At 36.4% G+C, this 24,370-nt stretch overlaps 1 protein-coding gene across 5 annotated transcripts in view; it reads left to right on the top strand.

Annotated features, from left to right (window-relative positions):
• DIAPH2 (diaphanous related formin 2) overlaps positions 1-24,370 on the top strand; it is a 198,841-nt gene that overhangs the window by 43,606 nt on the left and 130,865 nt on the right. For all 5 annotated transcript variants that reach the window (XM_027687357.1, XM_027687356.1, XM_027687355.1 and 2 more), the window contains 3 exons: positions 1,251-1,365; positions 22,499-22,600; positions 24,127-24,221. In XM_027687357.1, coding sequence (XP_027543158.1) covers positions 1,251-1,365; positions 22,499-22,600; positions 24,127-24,221 — 312 coding nt within the window. The remainder of the gene's footprint in view (positions 1-1,250; positions 1,366-22,498; positions 22,601-24,126; positions 24,222-24,370) is intronic.

Below are 24,370 nucleotides of genomic sequence, written 5' to 3'. Positions count from 1 at the left end.
AGATTAGATACATTTATTTAGGCATCTCAGTTAAGCAGGAAAGAATTTCTGCCAGACATATAACTTATGTTTGCTAAACTCAGTTGTTCTTGCTAAGTAATATCTGATTTGAGAGATAATTGCAGGAGCTTTGTAACTGTGAAGCACACTCAGAGTGCTGTCCAGTAAACACATAGAAAAATAAGCTTTTTAGTTTATAAGACATATTGGTAATTGCAGCCAATTTCATTGTAATCATTTACATTTGTGAGTTTATAGAAATAATTGATAAAGTGTACATCTGAACACTGGATATGACAATGGGAAGTAACTGCAGATGGACGCTCTGCTTAAGAGCTCTGGGAACGGCGCCAAAGATCTCCTGCCTGCTGAGAAAGTGGAAAGTCTATTTGTTCATCTCTTTCAAGGAGCCATCATTTGAGGAATAAAATTCTTAGTGTTTAATTTAGTCCCTTTTGCTGTAACTGTCTTCCCCATTAGTGTTGGATTAGGGTAGTTTTTTTAGAAATATCTTATCTGGAGCTGGTGGAGGTGGAGGTAAAAGGTGGAGGACCAGTGTGTTGCAGTGAAAAATCAAGTGAGACTGACAAATACAGTATTGCTGAATTCCCTGCATGTCATCTTGAAATTAAATAGCCCTTGAAAATTACTTGGCATTTAAACAAACTTGTAAACAAGAATTGATAATATGTTAAAAGCTGTTAGAGGAACATATTTTGAAAACAAAATAGCAGTTCTGAGTCATACATAAAGAGTAGAGTTGTCTTTCAGCTTCTATATTTCAGAGCACTTTCTTTTTTTAATATAGCCAGTACAGACTAAATACTGAGTCACTGAAGGGTCCATGTTGACAGTCCATTTACAAAGAAGCTATTCCATACTCTGGCAGTGTAAGAAAGAGTGTTCCTGCTACAGCTCTCCAGTGGCAGGAGTGCATTGCAGTGGTGAAGAATTTGGGAACTCTCTATGAAGTTATCCAGAGAAAGCTGGAAGACTTGCAAACCCAGATGCTAATATGTTATCAGGCCTGCTTGGTGGACTTGTTGAACGGGAGAAACACATTAAAATCCATTTATGGTTAAAGGGCAGTTCATGCCCTTGTGTTTGTGCAGGAAGCATCATTATGAGAACATAACCAGAATGTGGATAAACTTCATTCAGTCCAATAATCACAAAAGTTCAGTGGCATTTGTTTTAACTCGGTGTTGAAAAAACTAGTTATTGACTTTGGAGATGCCATTTTCTTTCAGATTGAACCACAAGAGATAGGAGAAAACAGCTTTTGGGTAAAAGCTGAAGAAGACAAATTTGAAAACCCGGAGCTGTTTGCGAAATTGGCGCTTACCTTTGGAACCCAAATGAAAGGTACATTCTTATTTTACTTTTTATTATGCCTCTGTTAAGTTTAAAACCGTGCAATGACAATCTCTTTTATACTTTGTGCAATACCATGGGATTCTTATGATGGTTTTATAGCAGGGAGATGATGTAAAACCTATGTTTTTATTAAGCATAAGAGTCTGTTACAAGAATTGCTCCTCCCTCACCTTGTGACACGAGGGAAGGAATCTTTTTGCAATAGTATTTCTTAAAAGTGCAGAGTATATTGCAGACAGATGCAAATTTTGATCCTAAAATCATGCTTTATTTGCATTAATATTCCTAGCTGCAGGAACTGTAAGTTGCCAGATTCTTGCAGATATTCCAGATGTGGAGGGTTTGTTGTGTAACAGAAATTTACTTGCTTGTATGACTCTGCTAAATCAGAATCCTCTACAAGTACAAGTAAGCTTTGGGATGTAGCAATTACAACATGCAGTTGAATCACAAAATCACAACTATACTGTGCCTTCTTGTCATGATTTTGGAATATGTGGTTGAAACCATCATGCTTTTCAAACTTATTGTGTTTATGTCCTCAGTATTTGCTTTCACTTTTTTTTAATACTATGCGTAGCTGTCATTTAAGGAAAAAGTTTTTAAACATACTCTGTTAGTTAGCATTTAAATTTCTGTTGTGTAGTCTAGGAAGCATTGCCCCCAACCCCAAGTTCTCTGTAGTCAAACTGCATTGTTGCTGTCATTAGTGAATGATGCAAGTCAGTTTTCAAAGGGTTGAATGTGTGAGTGCACACTTTTTAAACTGTTTGCATAATACCATGGAAAAGCATCAGATAATATATGGATTTTTTTGTTGGAACAGTGTGAAACAGGTCTGTTTGAATACTGCAGAGAACACCACAATGAGAATAAAAACTATGCTGGAGCTCTGTCAGGTGTAACTGAGGCTGATCCACCCGCCTTTAGGCCACTTTCTGGTGTAAATGTTCAGATATTACATGCAGTAATACAAAAGCATCATCTGCAGTAATTTAACACTTTTTTCATATCAAAGTTTGATCAATTCTTGATTTATAGCACTGCAGTTAAAATGATGTGGAGTTGGTCACTGGTTTTAGTATGTCAGGAAGACCTTTAAGGGAAACAATGCCTGGCAGCAGATGTCACTCACAATGGCATGAGCCCCTTCTTAAGGAAAATGACAAATTTCTGCCTTGAGCTGAATTTTTTCATCAGAAATTGGAAGAAATATTTCGGAATTCCTGAAAAGCTTCTTTCTTAAAAATACTGAAAAAACCTTCTTGAAATTTTGACATAGATGTCATTTTCCTGTGAGAAGAAATTCTTGTTGACATAGTTGCACAGTTCTGAAACCAGGAACAACAGAAATTCTCCAAATAGCTTACTGTAGTGATAGCCTTGCAGATATTTTTCCTGTTCTTCCTTGTGTTGTTCTCAGTTAATGGTTGTAGAAAATAAGATGCCATAACAAAAGCTGCAAATTAAAAATGTTGCTACATGTTACCCAGGATATGAAAATCTTACTGGGCTGACTTGTAGAGAAAGTCAGTGTTGTCTGTCTTTGAGTTCAAATTTTTCTTGAAACTTGAAAAACCTACTACAAGTCAAAAAGAATCTCGAGAGCATTCAGTTGCAGTGCAGGCCCAAAAAATTGCATTCCAGAAGCAACTTTTTTCCTGCAACTGCTATCTGCAAAGGGAAATATGGAATACTGTTCACCATTCTTCTTCACCTTTTGCCTTAAGAGTCACGAGCAGCTCAATAATCCCCCCGATACCTATTTCAAACATGATGTAGGATAAAATTTCTCTTCTGCTTTAATCCTATTTTTTGGTGTGCTCTCCTAATACATTACAGGAGAAGGATAGAAAGACAACTAGAAATGCATTTTATATTCTCAAGAGCACAGTCAGCATGTAAAACAAATAAATGGATGAGAGGAAGAAAACTGACAATTGCCAAAAGCAATTGTGATGACTTAGTGTTTACTCTCTTTGTATTTCATGGCATTTTGGAAACCAATGGGAATAGTCACTGAACTAAAAGGAATGGCATACACACTTATTAAAAATTTGTAATTCCATGTAAGTTGCAGCACTGAAATTTGATTAAACCTCTGGATTCTATTCATGATTCTTTGGCACAATGAGAACAAAACTTTGTGTTTTTTTCTCATCTAACATAGTATTGTTTTAAGATACTCCAGAAATAACTTAATGTTGGTTATCTCTACACTGTGAGCTGTCTTGCTGTTTGAGTGCTGCCTGTTTTCAAGGAATGCAGCCAGAGCTGTAGGGAACTGGTACTTTGGGAGAGAAATATTCTAACGAAGTTGAAGAATTTATACTGAGTATCTTAATCCCATGTGGTTGTACATCTCAGGAAGCTTGGGCTACTGCTTTCTGGTAGAGTTGGGGTGTGTATGCTTGCAATTCTGTAGAATAACTTAAAAGCCCCATCAATTAAAATTAGCTGTTTAAAACATTAGTGTTCTTGGCAAGAACCTATTTAAAGCAAGTCTTTAAAATAATTTAAACAGGTCATGTTATGTTGTGCAGCTGGAGCATCCTTTTATCAGACTTTGCTTTTGTCCCTTAATTGACATCAAATTTTATCTTTAGTCACCACTGTGAGGGATAAGAACAGCAACAGCAGTGTCATGTCTGCGATGCTTTGTGGAATAAGACGTCAAAAAGCTCCCTATGTTGTTGTTTAATTTTTGGAATATTAAATACAAGTAGAATTGTGTGGTGAAGTGTTTGCTAATAGGTAAAAGTAAAGGACTGAAATGTTATGACTCTATAGACAACTTGTGACACATCATATGCTTGGGGCCTGAGATAACTTTGCAGAGATGTGACAATACTTAATGTATGGGGCCTGCTGCAATCAAAATCACTTCTCATTCTTTGATTGATAGTCTAATTGCAGAACACTGCAAAGCAAGTTAATGCCTTCTCCCTAAAGGATCATGTTAATTTCTGGCTCTTGTAATTTAGGTTGTGTATTTTGCCAGTCAAGAATGTTAGTAGTGCTCTGAAGAAATTAATTATGTGTACAGTAGATCTGTAAAGGTAGTAATTAGTACATAATAGTCTGTAACTACTGGGATTGTTCCAGTACAGAATTCATTATCCATCCAACTTGCCTCAAGGGAAAACTTCTTGATCAGGATTCTCTTGCTTCTTTATGATTAGGCTTTTAAAATACAGTTCAACAATAATTTTGATATGTTTTCAAAATTGAAGTAAGGTCTTAATAGCTGAGTTGTGTTTTTCACATTATGGGAGTTTGAGTGAGAAAGGACAAGAGAAACTACAAGCATTCATGTAAGCTGTAATTGAACTAAACATGAACAAAATATTTTTTAAAAGGTATTGACAATTTATTTCTGCTAGTAGATCGTTGACTAGAACCTTCTGTTTGCATCTGTTGATTGGGATATCTTATCAAGACTTCCTTCAGTTCTGGTAAAATTCCTACATGTTTTCCTTTCCTGCCTTAAAGTACTTGGACGTCTACATTCTAATTAAAGTGAATCATTAAGACTCGAGCTGCAGTAGTCTTTTGATTGCCACCTACTTTCTGTGGGTACATGGCATTTGAGGTCTAAATGCCAGCGTTCTTGGAGCGGTGAATTAAAGGCTGGTATGTAGGTGGGCTGCTATTCCCACCCACTTCCAGCTTTTATTTGCCCTTGCTTGTGGCATCCACAGGAACACCTTATTATACCTTATATTTTCCATTGTTAAGAAAACATGCCAGAAAGTTTGAACAACTTACCTATTCAGTATTTGAAATTATTCTTCTTCCCCAAAACCTTCTATAGTACAGCAAAATGAAAGGCATAACTGTGTATATTTTAGTTTCTTCACATGTGTTGAACAGATCAGTGTATTTTTGTTAGCTTTTAATTAAAACAACCCTTCTGGTTTGAACATGCTTTGTTGATACTAATAACATGTTAATTCTGTAATATCCATGTGCAAATTGATAGTGTAATCTTACTCACTGGCATCATGCAGATGTTAATGTTACATTCACATGTGGAATACTCACCTTCAGTGAGTTTTCTTTGAGGCCCTGTTGCTGTTCCTCATGGAGCCACTGAATGTTCAGTGCAGTTTGTCTTTGAACCTTATTGTGCCTTCTTATTTTAATTGTGCAAGGGACCTTTATGCAAGAAGGGAATGTAGAACCTGGCTAGGAAGGGCATTTTACAGCAGTGTCTTGTGTCCTACATTTGATATAAAGCAGGATGATTTTTTGAACTCCTGAAGAAAATAGTGTGTGCATTTGTTCTTCCATGAAAACTCGCATTCTTAAAGGATAGTGTGTTATTTTTTGGTTAGGTAGGTTGGGGTTTTTTTTTTTAATTTCTAGAGTAACTTATTGTTGTGGTTTAACACTTATGCTATTTTAATCTATGCCTCTGCCAGATAATGAGGAGTGGGCAGAGTCAGACAGGCTGGTTTCAAACTGGTGATGCAGTTTCTTTCTGTTCCTTCCCTTGCCCTACCTAATTAACAGGTATGTCTTTCTGACATGAATTTTATTTTTAACCCCCTCTGTGACCAGTTAATCTGCTGAAAGAGATAATCTTCTTCCTGTGATCAGAATGAAGGTTTTAGCTTTAAACATCTCATTGAAATAATGAAGTTTGCATGCATTTAGTGCAGCTTTCAAGTTTTTATTCTGCCATCACAGTGATGCAATATTTCAAGATTGATTCTACATCTGGGCAGCGTTTCTCTGTAGATATCACAAAGCTTTTATTCACTGTTATTCCTGACTGACAAATGACATTACAAAAGGTACATCATTCTTCATCAGCCCTTCCTTCCAGCTTGGCAGAAAAGTTTTGTTTTACTTACTTTTCAGGTATTTCATAGTAAACAGATAAGTAGCAGCCAAAGAATGAGGTCAATGCACCATTAAACTTGAAGGAAAACTGTTTGAATTCACTTCCATTTGTTACTTTTAACAAAAAGATCAACAATTAGTACTTTTAAAAAATGGCTCTAATTTGGTGTGCTGAGAAGCCCAGATCAAATTCATCAGAGAACTTAAATGTTAGCAGGCTTTTAAAGGTCTCAGTTTTGGCCAATTTCCTTTACCACAGCTCTACTTGTAGGTGTAAGACAGCAAGATTCAGTTCAATTACAGAAATCTCTACTGTTAAGCAGAGATATGTTGCAGTACTTCAACTACCTACACTGCTTTGCCAACAAAAAAGAGAAAAACCTATGAGCTCATCAAGTATTTGCTTCTGGATTGCAAACTGCAGGTGGCTCCCTTGGTCTTCGGATTAATTCAGGCAGTGTGTGTTTGTTTGCTTTCCCTCCTCTCCCTCTCCTTTGCAAACATGTGGGAATCCAAAGCAGATGAAGATACAGCTTTGCAGTTTAGGGTCTCTAAGTTTTTGTGTGTCTTAGAGGAATTTCACTCAGATTGCACACTTAGGTCATCAGTCTTCAGATCTGTTTGGCACAGACGTGCAGCAGATTGGTTTGTTTTCATCTTTCAGTGTGTTTGAAACTGTTGTTTTTCAACAGCAGAATAAATTCAAGTACCATAAAGAAGAAAGAGTGAGTTGTTAGTTTGCCATTTTTCACTCTTTCCTTTCCTTGTTCATTGTATTTATCCAATATGTAAACTGTCAAACTCGGGGATGGAAAAAACTATGCATGGTTTAAATGAACTGATGCCCACAATTATTACCATCCAGTATAGATTCATATATGTGTCTCTGTATTTTGATATATTTCATATGCATTTTTTGATTCTTTGATCATAGAGTTAATTAAACAATGATTATGGTAAATGCATAAGAATATATTTCTTGATTAATGAAAAAAAATTTATATATGATTACCAATTAAAGAAAAGCTTTTCTGCCCAGAAGTGTCAGGGGCAATTTGCATCTGATAATGATACCTAATCTTGCTATGTTTAAAGTGTCAAGAGGAAAAAAAAAAAAGAAGAGGGGGAAGAAAGGTCTCATGTGTTCTTTGTGTTCAGTTTTGCATCAGGTAGTGATGTTTAACTACACCAGTTGACTCTTTAAGAGTTAAACTTTATAAATAAAACTTGCAGTAGTGATACAGAGCAGCACAGTTCCCAAACTGATCCCGGGAAGGATTCATGTAGTTTGGCTGCAGCTGGGCTATTGTTCAGGGGAATGGCAAATGAGGCCTCCCAAGAATTCCTTGCATGTATGTTCCTGTGGAATTTTTTTTCATATGAGGAAGCCTCTGTGCAACTGGTGGCTGCTCATGGCACCTGCTCCTGTTGAAGGGAGTGTGTGTCTTTTATTTCAGGATCATCAGTGCCCATTTCATTCCCCACATCACAAAAGGAATGAAATGGCATTCCAAAGGGGCCAAAACAAAGGAAGACTTCCAGTTGAGGGGCAAAGTTTGTAAATTTTAGTTCTTAATATTTTAATTTCAAATAGCATTTTGGCACACTCACCTTTCAGTAACTTAATTCCCTTTCTACATCAAAGGCAGTTTGTAGCATTGAGTTACAAAGAATATGTATTTTATTTTGAAAAAACATACTATGTACAATAGATGTCCTGTTGGTATGACCTACTAGTGATCATACTACTTATTTGCTACAAGGACATCAGAAGCTAATTATTCACCCCCAAATTTGTGTTTAAAAACCACTGTAACAACAAAATCTTTTACTTGCTTTATTTGGGAGTGTCTGAGAGTTCTGTGTTGATTGCATTTGACACTAATTCTGTATGATAAAGCACAGTGTTGTATGATGAAATGGGCAGATGGCATTGTAAATATTACTGAGAAAAAATGAAGACTTTCTTTTCATAAATTACTCTGATGATGCTAATATTTAGACCACAAGTTTTGTCATTTTGTCTCTGGTGGTCTGATGTGAGGGAACAGTGATACTTTGTAAAGATTTTCTTTTGAAACATACAGGAAGTATGAAACTTCTTTTTTAAAGTTTGAAACTTGATGGTTTGAGACTATAGAGTTGTTTTCATCATGTGACAGAGAATGAAGAATATCCCAGATTAAAACAAATTAAATCTATTTAGATTTTCTCAGAAGTTAGGCTTAGTCTCAGTTGTGCAATTTTTTTACTTGTTTTACTGTCTTGTTTTACTGTCAAATCTTATAGAAATAATGCTTTCAGAGTGATTGTGCAATAGGGTTGGACAGATACAGGAGTATCACTGGAGATCTCAGTCCACATTACACTTTGATTATATTTCTTAGGACTTTGCTTTTAAAAGCTTTGTGGTATATTCATAAGTGGGAAAAATAATGAGGGACAATTTTCCTAGATCTCCAATTTGTTATTCCTGGAGCTTGCTCTCTCTATGTGTGCAGCAGAGTTAGTATTTTTTCAGGGCATTGTTGTTCTACCAGAGGGTTTGGATTGAGAAGTTTGGATATTGTCTTAGTCAGCATTACATAGAGAACTGCAATAGTTGCAGCGTCAGAAAATCAAATACAAAGAGTCTGTATGGGAATTAAATTATACTCAGATTAAGAGACAGGTGGGAAATAGTTTGAGGTCTGAGATATTTGAAAGCTGCTGTCTTTATTCATTGATTGCTTTGAGGTATAGCATAATGTATTGCACACAATTCCTGTAGAAATGGAGTTCATTTTCAGAATCAGCATTTTATCTGTTCTGCATTCAGGTCAAATGCTCTAATGTGGAGGTGATTCCTTCAGTTTTAGTTTAATTGGCAGTGCTTAACCCTTTTGGAACTCCACTAGACCAAGTTAGTCTTCCCCACTGGAGGAGCAAGGATATGAAATAAACCTGCAGGTTACTTAGTGACTGTAGTAGTTCTGCAGATACACACTGATTATCCACCCACCTTTAGTGCCACTTTCAGTGCTGAGTTTGTAAAGGCTCTTCCAAATTTGCGTGTGTTTGCTGCAAAACCATTGTTTGGTTAAGAAATCCCTGGAACCGAAAGTGTTTCTGAAAAATATTAATAGCAAAGCCCTTGGTGATCAGCCTTTCTGCAAGTTTAAATCAGTAATTTTGTCAAAAAGCTTCAGCAGTAAAATTTAAAGAGAATTTAAGTAGACTTGGAGTGCGAACAGCCATGTATTTTCTTAAAAGGGCTCTCCTATGTATTTATAACAATGTTGTGACTAAACTGTCTTAGTTATAATGTCTTATTTTAGGTGGTAACTTACAGAATTAATGTATTAATTTGTTGTAACTGACTTCTCAGAATTTGAAAAGGAAAATCTTGAAGAGGAAAGGTGGAAGAGTTAGTTGTGGCTATAAAGGAAAGTCATGGGGAGGTGAAGTCTCAAAGGCACTGGGTTTTTCATACAAAGGAAATTGGTGCATTGTTTTTTATTCTACATTTGGTGTCTCACAGATTCCCATTAGAGAAGAGTAAGAATCACTGCTTGTCATACGCACGCAAATATGTGTCACCCACATACACACACTCCAGAAGTTCGGAATTCTGTGTGATAACTCTGTTAGTACTTAGTAAATTCTGTACCTACTGCTTGCCTTGTTTCTCTAAGAGAGATGGAGCTTTTGTTGGTATCAGCTTGATAAAATACAGCAGAGGAAGAAAGGCAGTTTCGTATTCCGAAATGTCTCTTTGAGTCTCAGTGATGCAGTGCTCAAATAAACTACAGCACATTTAACGAGGAGCTGAGGACAGAGACACATGTACTCGGCATACCAGGGAAAAGGATTGTGTACAAAGACTAATTAGCATGAAATATGAATACATTCATGAAGGAGTCTTGATCTATAATGCTCTTACAGAGAGTATTTTTTCTGTGAATTGGATAAAAAAGAAATTCAGAAGTTGAACTGAAAAAAGAGTCTGTGTTGAACTGAAAAGAGAAGCGAGTTTTGTTTGTTTTTAAACAAATAAAGGTCTATATTCCTGGAATAAAATCCCTTCTGTATGAATAAATAAAAATATTAGACTGAGAAGAATGCTTTCTCTATTACGAGAAAAAAATAACCCACAAAAGATATTCTTCTTCAAGTATTTTTTTCTTTTTGCAACTGCATTTTTTAATATGAATTTCAGTTAGATACTATAAAAATATGTTTAATTTAAAGCTCACAACATGAAATGTTCCAAGCCAGATTGGACAGGGCTTGGACCAGCCTGGTCTAGTGGAAGGTGTCCTTGCCCATGGCAGCAGGTTGGAGCCAGGTGATATTTAATGTCCCTTCCAACTCAAACCATTCTATGGTTCTACAATTAAGTAGCCCATTCCATGGTTTTTACAGTAATTTTTTGTTAGCTGAACTGTTAAGATTATCTGTTTTGGCAGTTTTCCTAAACAGTGGCTTCTCTTTCACATGTGAGAATTTATATCTTTATGCATACACAAAGTACACTGATGAGTTTGGGGTGAATCACTTGTCACTTCTAGGGCTGTGTTCTGTAGTTCTGTGCAAGATGGTTTTGAAACAACATCTTTTGCCTTTTCATGTGTTGTTTGTAGCTGTAAATATGTTTTCTGGAAACTTGCTCAATATTGGTAAAGGAAACTCCATATGTGGGTACTACTGGAAAGCAGAGTGTTGTAGTGCAGGTTCCTCAGCTGAAAGTTGGCCATGAATTTGTGACCCAAGTGAAGAAGGGGAAAAATAAACAAGGTTAGAGGAAAGGATGGAGAACAGATCAGTTCCTTGCCAGGAGAGTTTGTACTCATTATTAAACAGACTATGCACCTGTATTTCACTATCCTGAAAGCTTCCAGCAGGGTTCTAGGAATAACAGTGTATTTGTTTAAATAAATAAAACGCCACTATAAACAAAGATGTAGTTATAAGCAAAATTTATGGTCTTACTTGTTAAATAGTTCTTCTAAGTCTGTATTAAAGGGATGTTCTCTGCAGCAGAACCATAGTTAGCACATACTACACTTCTTCCTATCAAATGAACTAGAATGTGGTATTTTTTCCTCTTGTAAAACTGACAAAATGTGTCTAAGTTGTGGTCTAGTTCCAGTTCTACACTTGCTGGCTTCCAATGATTCTGTATTTACAAAAAATGGTCCCCCTTCATGGGTTTTATGTGCACAACTGTTTTTTCTTTCCTTGTTGCTGACCAAAAAAACCGCAAAAAATGTCATCTGCTTTTGACATGGAACCTTTATGTGAGATGATAGTTGTTTCAACTCTAGTGCTGTTATAATGCTTTAACAGAATATTCTGCCATTGCAGGAATTTCTGCCATATGTACATAGAGTAAGGATAGTTTTGTTACCTAAATGAATAAAGGTTCTTTGGAGAAAGAGACATTTTAAAGCTATCTAAAGGATTAAAAGTTAACAATCATGCTATTAAGTTTCTGAATTCATTGAGAAATTACAGATAATAGGTACACAGGCATTAGCACAGATAAAAGCTGATAATTTTGTTGAGTTATTAAATTACTTGTTAATAATTTCTAAAGGATGTAAAGTTGTAATTTCATCTCTCAATATTGTGTGACTGTTGTGTGTCTTGTGCAATTGTGAGAAACTGAAAGTTCTCTGAAACTTTGTTCTTTTCAGATACCAATGTGAGGATATAATTATTTTAGAATAGTACTGCGGAATAATTTCCCACTGTGAAAAGGCAGGTGACAAGAAATTTATGGCTTGAAGGCTTTCTAAAAGCAAGAAGTCCACATGATCAAAGTCAGTGTGGAATTATCATTAAGTTGGATATTCTGAGTGGTAGTAAAAGAATAAGTTTTGAGGTTTTCCTTTTGGCGCTTTTATTGTTGCATTTAAGACACTTGGATCATTAGCACAGAGATGCTGCCTTTTTTATGAATCTTTTTAGCCAAATTTTGCCTATGTTGGTAACATAAAGGTAAGCAGGTTACACCTGCTAACTTTAGAATACAGTGTGGATTCTGTCTCTGTATATTCTCAGAATGTGCTGAGGTGAACAGTGGGACCTGACAGTGTTGGTGAAGGTGAGAGACCGGTCGCTGTTTCTGCAAGAGGCTTAATTTAGTAGTACTCTGGTAGGTCCCCTAAGACTAATCCTGTAATGTGGAAGTAATTTATCTTGTATGTCTTAAAGGCAGATAATCATTGCCCATGTGTTCCATGGGCACCTGGGTGTTTGAAAAACACTTTGGTATACTTGGACCCCAAGAAAGCTTTTTCAAGGTAAATCTCTTAAAGGTGATAGTAACATACACAGCTGTGTAGGGCTGTCTTGAGGCTGGCTGAGCCCTGTGTTTTATCTTCAGCAGGTGACTGAGAACAGATGCTTAGTAAAAAGAGTGTTTACATGTTAATACGTGTTAAAAGTCTGTTTCTTGATGTACATAAAATCAATTAAAGGGTGATATTTCCAAGCTTCCAGCAGTTGATGTTTTGCTTTTTATGCAGAGGTCACATCTTTACACATAGTCAAGTCTTTGTTGTATTGTGTCTTCAGTGAACTCATGATCTCTCAGCATTCATACCCTGTGCCATTGCTCTTCCCTTGTATTTCAAACAATTGTGTTGGTTTGCAGTGTTTTAACCCTACTGCTTCTCATCTTCCTAGTTTGTTGCCTCCTTTATCTGTCCTTGCAAGTCTCATTAATAAGTAATTTATATATACTTTCAAAGGCCACAGAGGGGCAGACCAAAGCTGTACATGATACACAGCGGAGACACAGTAAGACATCAATGCTGGCCATTATCCAATGAGTGTCAGTGGATCTACACCAGTTACTGAGGGAAACCTCACAGTTTTGGTTGTCACCAAATGTCTCCATTACTGTTTGTTTTTCAGAGAGTTACATTAGTATTCCAGAAAGGTTTCACTGTCACAGAATATCAAAACTATTGGGATGACCTTAGATAGAGTGATCATTAGTCAGAACGATGGGGACAATGGGCAATGTCTTCCCTGGGACAGCGTGGGCTGTGCTGGGACCTGTTCCAAACAAGCCACTGCCCTCTGATGAGTCTGGTTAAAACCAAGTAACTCTGCTCTAAAGGTTGGAGTAGCCTTGTCACCAACATGGAGCTAAAACACTTGTGTTGGTGTATGGTTAGGTTGAAAGGGCTGCTTAATATAGATTACATGCAAGTAATTAGGTTTATTTGATACCATCCACCACAAGGCCACAGTTTTGAACATTTGTTTTTGTGGGAGACTTATTTCTCGATGTTTTACAAATAGGCACTTTCATCTTTATTTATATTTATAAACTCTCAAAGCTGTGATTACCATCAGCTTCACAGGGCACTGTGTACTGGTTAGAGAAATTAATGGAAATCTATTAAGACACATAATTTCCCAATTATTTTTAATAAGACCCTATTTACCCTGTGAAGTTCTGCTTTGGACCTGATGCCTATGAAGACATCCTTTTGAATTCTCCTGGCTTAATAAAACAATAAATGCAAGCTAATTATCAATATTTTTTCATACTCTAAGTCAGTAGGAGTATAGAATTCTTTTTACTAAACAGTAAATCAAATTTCTTATGTACCAAGTCAATGGAAATTTAACATCGTGTATTTTACTGTAGGTCAGAGTGTATGGCCAGGATGTGCCACATAACACTTGAAAAACTACAGTAGATCTTGAAGATGGTAAATAAATTGAGGAGTTTGGGAATTAGATATGTCCAAGTGAAAGAATTTTTCATGTATGTTTATTTAAAACCTTGATGGTAGAGAAATGCTTTAAGAAGGAAGAGGATACTGAAATATGCATTTGGAAATGTGTGTTTTACTTTAAGTTTAAATATTTAGTCAGGAGTTTTAAATGTCAAATATCACAGGGATAGACAAAATCAATTTATCATGTCATTTTTAGTAGCATTTTAGTCTGCTCCATTAAACACTGATATCTATTTAACTTGACTGTGTAAAGGGATTTTTGGATCTTGGGATCTTTTTTTAGTTTCATTATTTGGAAAGTTCCTTTGGAAAATGTGATTGCCATAGATGTCTTCATTGGGGAAGATGAGCTTTTTACAGGCCTAATTAAGGCAAACAATAGGTGAACTCCTCATTTAAAAGATATTTATTTACTAGCCTTCTCATAGTAACAACAGAAAATGAATTTGTTGGAATCTTGATAAAATATGATAGCAGTTTTATGACTTGTAGTTTGATTTTTTTTTTTCTGAGTCTTGGTACTTTTTTTTTACTTTTGGAAGTTGTATGGATAAAAGGCATATCAGTTAGAATCTGGGAAATCATGATAGCTGTCCTGTCTCCCAGTCCCGTGGTGATGGTGGCCTGATGTCAGAGGAAAAAATATAACTGGGACGTGTGACCGTTGAAATTAGAAATGCTATTATAGGCAACATTTTATTTTCATGGGCAAATGTCTTCTCTGACCCACATAAAAACTTACTGTATTAGTCCTAAAATGCCTTGACCGGTCTCATTAGTCAAGCACTAATATATGGGCTGCAGTGACCTGTGATGTCTCAGTGCCCACCAAACCCACCAACCATCATCTCCTGGGAGATGATCCCAACCCCTTCATGTGCAGGGTCACACGTGTTGAAGTGGTGGCAATGGCCAAGGGAGGAATGGGGTTGCACAATCCTGAGGCTTTCTTCCATATCAGTATTCATGGAGAAAATAGGAGAGAGGAGCTCATGGAAAAGGCTACTGGCTTTTATTCCAGCTTCTTACAGCACATCTACAACACAGTAAATTAGGCCCATGGAGGATATTTTCAGTTTAATCCTTGTTTGCCTGCTGTTGTTTGATTCCTGATGTTCATCTGTATTTCTGTGACCATTTGCGTGTGATGAATTGTTAATATTTGCTTACTGTCTTACAGCAAAAGCAACATGTTTTGCATTGCTCTTTAGCAATAAGTAGAAGAGGGCAAAATCAGTTGTGGTTGTCTTTTGGATTTTTTTTGTGCCTTTTTTTAGTTTGCTTGTTTGGGCTTTTTTGTTGTTTTTTTTTTTTAATAAAGCATTTGTGCCCCAGACATCAACTTAATTTCAAGCTGTTGATAGAAAGCTGAAAGCCACTGCAATACAGTTAATTAAGTCCACTTTTAACTTTACAACTGCTGCACGAGTTCTTGCTGTAGATCTTCAGAGTGTGCTTGAAAATTAGGCTAGTTACAACAATTTTAGGGCAATTTTAATAGAACAGAAACATTTCATGTTAAATTAATAGTAGTCATTAATCGTGGTGGTCAAATATAATAGCCATCAATTATAAGAATAAATAATAGGAGTGTAGATCCCCTACTATATTTTAAAAAATCCCTAATTTGTAAGACTAAGTTCTGATCTTTTTTCTTCTTCCACAGAGCATAATCTGTTGGGTTGATGCCACTTCCTTCAGCTTGATTACATTAATTAGGCAAAAAACATACAAGATTGCAAGAGGTTCCATGTTTTTTCCTCCCTGTTAGTTTTATTTTTTTTTTTATCTTAAGAGTTCAAACTAAGATTCAGATCAAATCCTTGCTTGCTTTGTAATAATTATTTTTTTTAATGCTGTACCAGGTATTTAGCTCTTCTGATTGCAGAAAGGACAGAGTGACAGCAGGAGTGCTTAATTAATTTTACTTCAGGAATTGGTAACTGAGTGATTTTAGGTGAACTGAAAAATGCCAGGTGGCACTGGGAATAAACATGAGATCCCACAGCTGCTGCCTGAATTGACAAGAGGCGTGTCTGGCATCTGCTAATGCTCTTGCATTTATCTCGGGATATTTGGGGAAACGCTTTGCTCATTGTCAAAGTTAGACACCAAATGACAGTGTGGAGACTGGAAATGAATTTGGATACCAAACCACTTTAATCTCAGTTTATGCAGTTCATGAATTGCTCGACCCACATGTTCTGCAGGAAAGGTGATGGGATCCAGGAGAGAGTGGCTTCAGCTGTGTGAATTGTAGCACCTCCCAGAGCCCCCCCTTCTGGGGTGCATTGGATATTTTCTGGTTTCATTGGGTACAGGACTGGATAGAGAACACCTGCTTGGTCCCTACTCTGTTTAGCCTGCACTGCTGTCTTCTGACTTGCTGCCAGTGTCAGGGCTCTGCTTGTTCAGGATGCTTCTTCCAGGTAACATGTGACAGGATGGGAGGAAATGGCCTCAGGATGCACCAGGGGAGGTTTGGATTAGACATTAGGAAAATTTTCTTTACAAAAAGGGCAGTCAAGCATTGACAAAAGCTGCCCCAGAAAGTAGTGGAGTCACCATCCCTGGAAGTGTTCAAAAAACATGTGGATGTAGCACTTGAGCATGTGTTTAGTGGTGAACACGGTGGTGCTGGATTGGTAATTGGACTCCATGATCTTAGAGGGTTTTTAAAAATTCTATGATTGTATGAGCACTTTTGCACTTCTTGACAATCAACAGGTCATTTGCATAGTTTGGCTTGAGCACATAGAATTTTGTCAGAGTTCATTCTGCTGCCTGGAACATGTTTCATCTACTTCACTGAAACAAGTGCTTGGTGGAAGCTCCCAGGCTGAACCTGAGAGCTGTGCTCCCTGCCCAGACCTTGGGCACTGCTGCACCTCTCCATGTGAGAGTGGAAATGATGTGTCAGGGAGAGGGAAACACTCAGTGATGGTGTACTGGGGAGGAAAGAGAACAAGTACAGATTAGACACTACTTTGTTTTACTTTTCTCCCTCTTCCACCATTGTTTGAATTTAATTTCCATTTTTGAGTGCCTCTAGAAATAACATGGAAATAAAAAAACGATCAGTAGCATCCCAAGATCATCAATTTAGCCAGGCTTCAAGAAGTTTGATTATGTAGCAACAGAATTTACTGGATTTTTGTGCTACAAATTACTTTCTAAACCTTCAATGGCATTCGTAGGTTGTTATTCCATTTTTCTGCTAAGATGTATCACATAGGGTTTTTTTGAGTAAACTCAGTGTAATTATTACTTTAAGCTGTTCAGCTCCACTCTTGTGGGTGTAGTTTACATCCCTTGCAATTGTATGTACACTTAATTTTTTTTATCCCATACTTCTGTACTAGCCATAGTTCTTTTCTCAGGTAAAAGGAATAACAAAGCAATTAATTTCCTTTGTATATTTACTTTTGCTGCCAAATACTAGTAAATGCAATTGGGAAACCCTTTGCCAGATGGAAATAAGGTGAAATTACTCATTCATTTCCCATGACAATATAAGGATGTTTTTGTTCACTGTGTGTACAGAGTTGACAGAAGTAGGGGATTAAGGCTAAGGTGAAGGCAGGTTAAAGGTAAAGTTCACCTACATCTCTGCTTTCTCCACACTGTAATTCGATGTTCTCCTTTTTATCTCCCTTTAATTTTCATTCTCATCGGATTCATGACTGACAGTTTTTGCTATTAATTCTTATTAAAATTATTAAAAAAAAGAAAGGAATTTTATATGAACCGGACATTTCAGCTCATAGTAAAATGCTTTAACAGTTTCAATACCATTAAAGAAAATCATGTATATTTCTAAAAATTTGTCATGACCACTTTTAATTAATGAACAGGTGGGAAATGATAATTTTCAAGAACCATGTATCCTTACTCTTTTTGCTACAGAAGTACAAAAGTACTGATGGTAGAATATTTTTCTTAATTAAGTCTCTGAAGTATTTCAACATGTTTTCCTATGTTCTGTGCCATGATTATCATTAGTCTTGCTTAATGTGTTTTAAACTTCTATAACATTTTGTTTAGTATGCCCTAAATGGGTTCTGAGGGTTTCAAGCAGGGCACGTTCAGTGGGATTAAATGAGTTCCCAGCTGAAGGTCTCACTGAAGGGACACCCTCAAGCTGCACATGTGCTGGGTAATGTCAGATGAACAGCAAACAATCCCTTGCAGCACATTGCATCAGCTCTTTCCTCCAACACTGATAAACAAATATGTTATTACTAACAAAATAGAACTCTAAGTTAGGAAAAAAAAAAGTTATGTAATGTTGGTGTTTAGATCTGTCTTTTCTGGTCTTTAGGAAGATGTGTGTGTATGCTAAAGCTGGCACATGCTCTCCTTTGGCTTTATCATGCTGGCTCTCCTTCCTTTTCCCTCTTTTGTCTGCTTGAGGTAAATTATAAAGAAAAGTAAACCCAGCCAGAACCTTCTACAGGTCTAACTGGTGTGAGATAATTACGTATTAGTGGCTATTTTGCCATTTCAATGACTGTTAATTGTTGTTTGGGTTTTTTTTTTAATGCTTTCCTGGTTCTTACTTCCTCCTAACTGAACAGGGAAATCACTTTAAACAATCAAGAGAAGAATTTTCTCCATTTCTCAAAAACAAAAAATCCACCCATATGTGTACCTGTTTGTGTGTGTGTACATATGTATTCCAAATACATATGTAAGTCCAAATATTCATCTACATAACTTTGTATGAAATGGGATTAACCATTCTGGAGAAACACAGAGATGTAGGGTAGGGGATTTAGAAGTGCTTTGCATAAACACAGCAGATGTGCATGAGCTCTGTCTGTTACCCCAGACATGGTGATCTGAGGACAACCTGAGGGGCCCTTTGGAGTCTGAACTCTTCTGATGCACATGCTGCTTTCCTGTGGGGATGAAACACTTGGACTTCTGGACTCTCTACTGAGAATTTGGAAGGAGATATTTGTCACTTTTGCAAAGACTGACTTGCTAGAGAACCTGGCCACTTATTGCAGGATTCTGCCATCCTTCCAGGTCTGTTAATGCAGGGGAGGACTGATAGAGACTTGGTTAGTATGTTCTGGGAGGTTAAACAGTTGACTATGGAAGGCTGAATTTGGATCAAGCCCTACTTAAGGTGGGGAAAAACCTTGTCATGTTCTGAAAGAAGAAAAGCAAACTTCAGCAGGGTGCTTGGATGTGGATGGCTCAGCAGGGAGTTGGAGAGGAACTGGACTCTGGAATAAGGCTTCTGAGCTGGAGAGCTGAACTCTTTCTTTCAGTGTTTTATTGCTTAGTCGGTTGGGGTCAGAAAGTAAGGAAGTTTCTCCTCTGCTACACCTTTGTTTATAAATATGACCATTTTTGTTATGGAAACTTAGGTATGATAGTCACCAGGTCTAGGTGCTGTAAGAACTTGGTTTAAAAAAAAAAGCTGATTTAGAATGAAGATCTAAGCCAGTACCATTATCAAAGTGCTGTGATGAATAATGACAGCACTAAACTCAAGGTCTGTATGAAGTAATAGAGCTGCTTGAGCTTCCAGATTGATTTTTCAACTTGCTTTCCTGAGCTACCTTGTGTTGTTTGCTATAAAATCCTTCTTTCATCTCTCCCTCTGGTTCTGTGCCATCGAACCAAAATGTGTCTCATGTTTAAGCAGGAGCTTGTGAAGGGAGAACCTGACAAGGGTCGGGACGTTGGTCAGCCATAGTCTATTGATTCTGTAAAGTATCAAGTATCTTTTTAATTGATTTAATTATTTTTCATAATTCCATAATCAATGGTTCTGTCACAGTTGAGTCACTGCTGAAATGAACTGTGTGATAGAGGGAGACAGACACTGATAGAAGAGGGAGGAGCATGGCTTTGTATAGCTCTGATGCTTCATGTCAGCTCAAGTGTGGGTCAAACAGTGGTTGAGAAATTCTATTGGTTGTCTAATCTAGAAATTTTAATAGTGTCTTTTTCTGTCTGTGAGTTTTGGGTTGGTAAGATTGGTGTTCATGCGATATTGTGACTTTATGCATTCCCATAAGCATCTGGTTCCAGTGTTTCTATGGTTTTTATGAATAGGCATAAAGTTGACTTTGACTTTGAAGTCTCATGCATGGAAAGATAGGAACCTTTGGAAGGAACATCTTCTCTGAGCTTTTTCAAATAGAAAAAAATTATTTTAATTCAGACATTTAATATTTAGAAAATGGATTATTTATAACTGATGATGTTATAGCCCTTCAGGCTTAAGTAGGTAAGAGTAGCTGTAGTTTGTTATAAAACTTCTGACCAGGATAGTCTGTGTTCTAAGTGTGGTTCCTAGTTGTACATCCACTAGAGGAGTGCACCTGGGTACAGGTGAGGAGAGGTAATAAGGGCAACTGGTTCTTTGCCCTGTACAGACAGAGTTCCTGCTGTGAATTGTGGCTCAGCCCATCCTCTGTGTGTGTATGAAATACCATGTGCTTAAACCCCAAACCACTTTTCCTCTTTTGATACTGTAGTAGCTGAATAATTTAAAACCTGTTTTAGGTTGAGCTCATGTAACACCTTTGCCCTTGAACTCTTGCTCACAGAGGTGTTTCTCTCGCTGTTTCTAATCGGGTTACATGAATTACCACGGTAGGAAGAAAGTTTCCTTTGTGTGAGGTTGACATTTGGTAACAAAAACATTTGTTCCTCTTGTTTTCTTTTTAATTTTGTTACCTCTGCAGTTTTGCAAGCCACAGGACTGAGGTGATTACACACTGAAATGTGTGTGTTTATTGTCATAGCTGGTTACAGAGCAGGTTTGTCTTTGAGGTTCCCAACTACTCTGACAAGTCCAGTGCTTTTTGAGTGGGTTGTGAGGGTGTGTGTTGCTCAACACTTTAAAGACTCAGTCATATATGGAGATCTGGAGGGTTTAATTCTTAAATGGATCGAGTTTGGAATAGGTCATTGATCTTCTTGAATCATTTCTCTCACCTGTCTCAGCAGACACAAATCCAGGCTTTGCAGTACCTCCTGTTGATATAACACAACTCATAATGTTTGTTGCCTTCTCATGGGACAACTAATTTTTCACTCTCGAGTGGTTTTTTTGTTTGTGTTGTTGAGTACCTGGTCTTATTTCCTTGTTTAATTGAGAACAATTAGTGATAAGGGTCTGATTACTTGGTGTAGTGTCACTTTAGGATTTTAAATGGCAGCTCATTATAGTTAAAGGGTCAGTGCAGGTGGGAATTTCCAGATTATCTGGTGATTTGTAGCTCTGCTTTTACAAATACCAAGCCAACTGGCCATGTTAGGCTTGCAGAGAAATGACAGGGCAAGAGGAGAGCAAGTGTTGCTTTCTTTTTGAATCATCTTTTCTGTTTAACTTTCCCTGCTTTAGGCTCTTCAGTGGTAGCTGGGAATGAGGGAACTATCTGGTACTGCCTTGGTTAGCTCTGGTATGAAAATGCCCAAGGTAAACTAATTATTCAGTGGTATAAACCCCATAGCATTGCTTTGTGCCAGATGCTTTACAAGTAGTAAGGTGTGTAAGGAGACAAATATCTGTTTTCTAAGTTCTACTTTTTTTTTTTTTTATTAAAGAGGATGAAACTGAGGTTTTGTTATTCTTCACACTAAAAATTAACATCTTTTCTTAGGAGATACCTGTAATGAAACCCATGATAGCTCATTATAGTACAACAGAAAACAGTGCTCAGAGAAGAAAACTGTGTTTAGTCTACTTGAAACTTCCTTTTAATTTGACTTTCCAATTTTTTAGTTACTTTTGAATGACTTAAAATATTCATTAAGTTCAATTACTGTTAAGCACATTTAATTCTATTCCTTCAGTGCCAAATATGTTACGTGATATTGAAAAGGATATAAATCCTTGTTAATGGGTTTAATTAACACTTAAGAAAATTCTGTGAAAATTGACTATTTTAAATTATGCAAAAAATCAGCTTATATTTCAGGTACTTCAGTTCCACATTTCTTTCTATATAATTTCAACTGCTGAATACAAGGCTAGTGATCATTGCTAATTTAAAAGAAATCAATTAAAAGGTATGCTATTTTCTTAGTTAGTTTTGCTCTTTACCACTGACAACATAAATAATTAGTAAAAACATACCTTTGTTCGGTGTGATAAATATCAAATGATTAATGTTGTTGGTTTTGGATGAAGAACTTATTAATATTATTAATATATCAACAGAGGGCACTCGTGTGCTTTGAACTGACACCAAGTCCCTGCATTTTTAAAAGTGCTTGGAATAAATTGGAGCTGAAGTGAAATTTTGTGGGTTAAAATATACAAATATTATTTCATAGTGCTTGAGAAAATTGGTCATTGTCATATTTTTGTTTCATGCTCCTTCTACTTTTGGAAATTTGCTTTGTGTCTTTCAGTATTTTACAGTAGGTTGAGGGAGTACAGTCAGTTTGCCTTGAACTGATTCTAAAAGATGCTTTATTATGGCTTTCTAATGGAGTTTCTATTAGCTAAGATTGAACAGTTGTAATAATGAATCAGAATTCAATAAATACCTTCTTTCCAGCCAAAAAGCCAGTAGAAGAATCGGAGGAAAAGAAAGCAGCTCAGTCGAAGAAAAAGATCAAAGAATTAAGAGTTTTGGATGGAAAATCCGCACAAAATTTATGTAAGTGATATGAAATGCATTAGGTCAATATCTAATTAGCATATACACACATGATTGTTCCTAGTTTTTCTTGTGCCATTGTTTTTTTCTAAAAACTACTGATTTGAAATGAGTCTTAAATTCAGAAGTGTTTAAACACACCTGTTTTGAATTCACTGTACAACTTAGGAAAAATTAAAAAAAGTAAAATGGAAAAATGATTTAGACTTAAATGGTAATGAACTGTGTTGTTTGTGTAAGTTGATTTTTTCATTAATTGTTTTGGACTAAAAGGGTAATTAAATGATGATCACCAGTTTGGGAAAGGCACAGTGATAGGTTTTTTGGTTGGGGTGGAGAGGCCATTCCTATGTCCTTTCTGGTTAGGGTAATGGAGAAATAGAGCTTGGTGGAGGTTAGAATTTTAAAGAGAAAAATATTACCAAATAGGCTAACTTAGGTGCCAATACTACTACTATAAATTGTAAGGAAAACAACCCCATCTCTTTCATTTAACTTGCTTCTTCTCTCTTTAATTATGGAAGGAAATCAATCATTAAGAGTAGTAGATTCCTTTTATTGGAATTAGAAATACCGTAAAATGTCACTAGTCCAACTATGCCCATGGCAAATAAGTGTGTAAAACCAAAACCAAATCTGTGCATTTTTTATTACCACATCCATGAGCACATTTTCTTAAGCGGAAAATGAACTTCGACACAACTGATATAAAACTTCAAGTTTTGAAAACATGGCTGCAGGATAATTAACCATGGCAGTTAGGCTGAATGTAGAGCACTTTATTAAAGTGTTACGCTAATCTCTCTGTGTTTAATACTTTGTAGTTTATTGAATGGAGCTCTTTTGAGATTTCATAACATTCTGAGTTCAAATTGCTTTGAGAACTCCCCCTCTGAAGGCTTTGCACTCTATGAGACTGGATGTGGCACTTAGTGCCATGGTCTAGTAAAAGGCTTGGACTTGATGTTCTCAGAGTTCCCTTCCAACTTGGCTGATTCTATGATTTTATATTGTCTCTTGTATAAGTTCAGCTATCCTAAAGAGTGAATTAGGGCATTTTTTCTTTCTTTGTCCAGCTCTTCATCAGCCTTTTGATGTGGAATTTTTTGTAGAATACCATAAATACCATTTGTGCAATTGTAAATGCAGTACAGCTATTCATACATGGTTATGAAAGCAAAAATAATAATAGATCAAGTCTTCTAGTGGCTGGATAGGTGTGTTTCAGTAGTAATGTCATTCATAAAGATCAGACTTCATTGCTAAGTAAGACTGCTAGTGAGTAATTGAGGCTGATTAAAAAGTTAAAAGTAGTGTCATACTTTCATTTCTTAGAGAAAAAATTCATTATAAGTCAAACTGCAGTAGTGTGCTTCATCCAGCATTTGTTTTATATAGGACACTTCTTAATTGTGAAACCTTATTTAGATGAAGAGATGATTTTTGAGTTGCTAGAAATTAAGTTTGCCGTTTTATATCAATCTTTTTGACCTTTTTGATTCTAATTATGTATTACTGAATTTCAGCAATATTTTTGGGTTCTTTCCGTTTGCCTTATGAAGAAATAAAAAATATCATTTTAGAGGTTGATGAAGAGAAGCTGAGTGAATCCTTGATTCAGGTATGTGAAAATATGTCTGTTTTTGTTCACAGCTTGTTTTTTATGTAAAAATGTGTGAAAGTATAGGAATTCAAGAGTAAGAATAATGTAGAGGGTTATCAGCTACAGGTGTATCGGTTGTGATTACTGCTTCATTTATTTCACTTCTA

Source organism: Neopelma chrysocephalum, unplaced genomic scaffold (genome assembly GCF_003984885.1).
Source record: "Neopelma chrysocephalum unplaced genomic scaffold, ASM398488v2 Primary Assembly neopelma1_73b, whole genome shotgun sequence".
NCBI classification, from domain to species: domain Eukaryota; kingdom Metazoa; phylum Chordata; class Aves; order Passeriformes; family Pipridae; genus Neopelma; species Neopelma chrysocephalum.
This window is presented reverse-complemented; position numbering and strand designations above follow the sequence as displayed.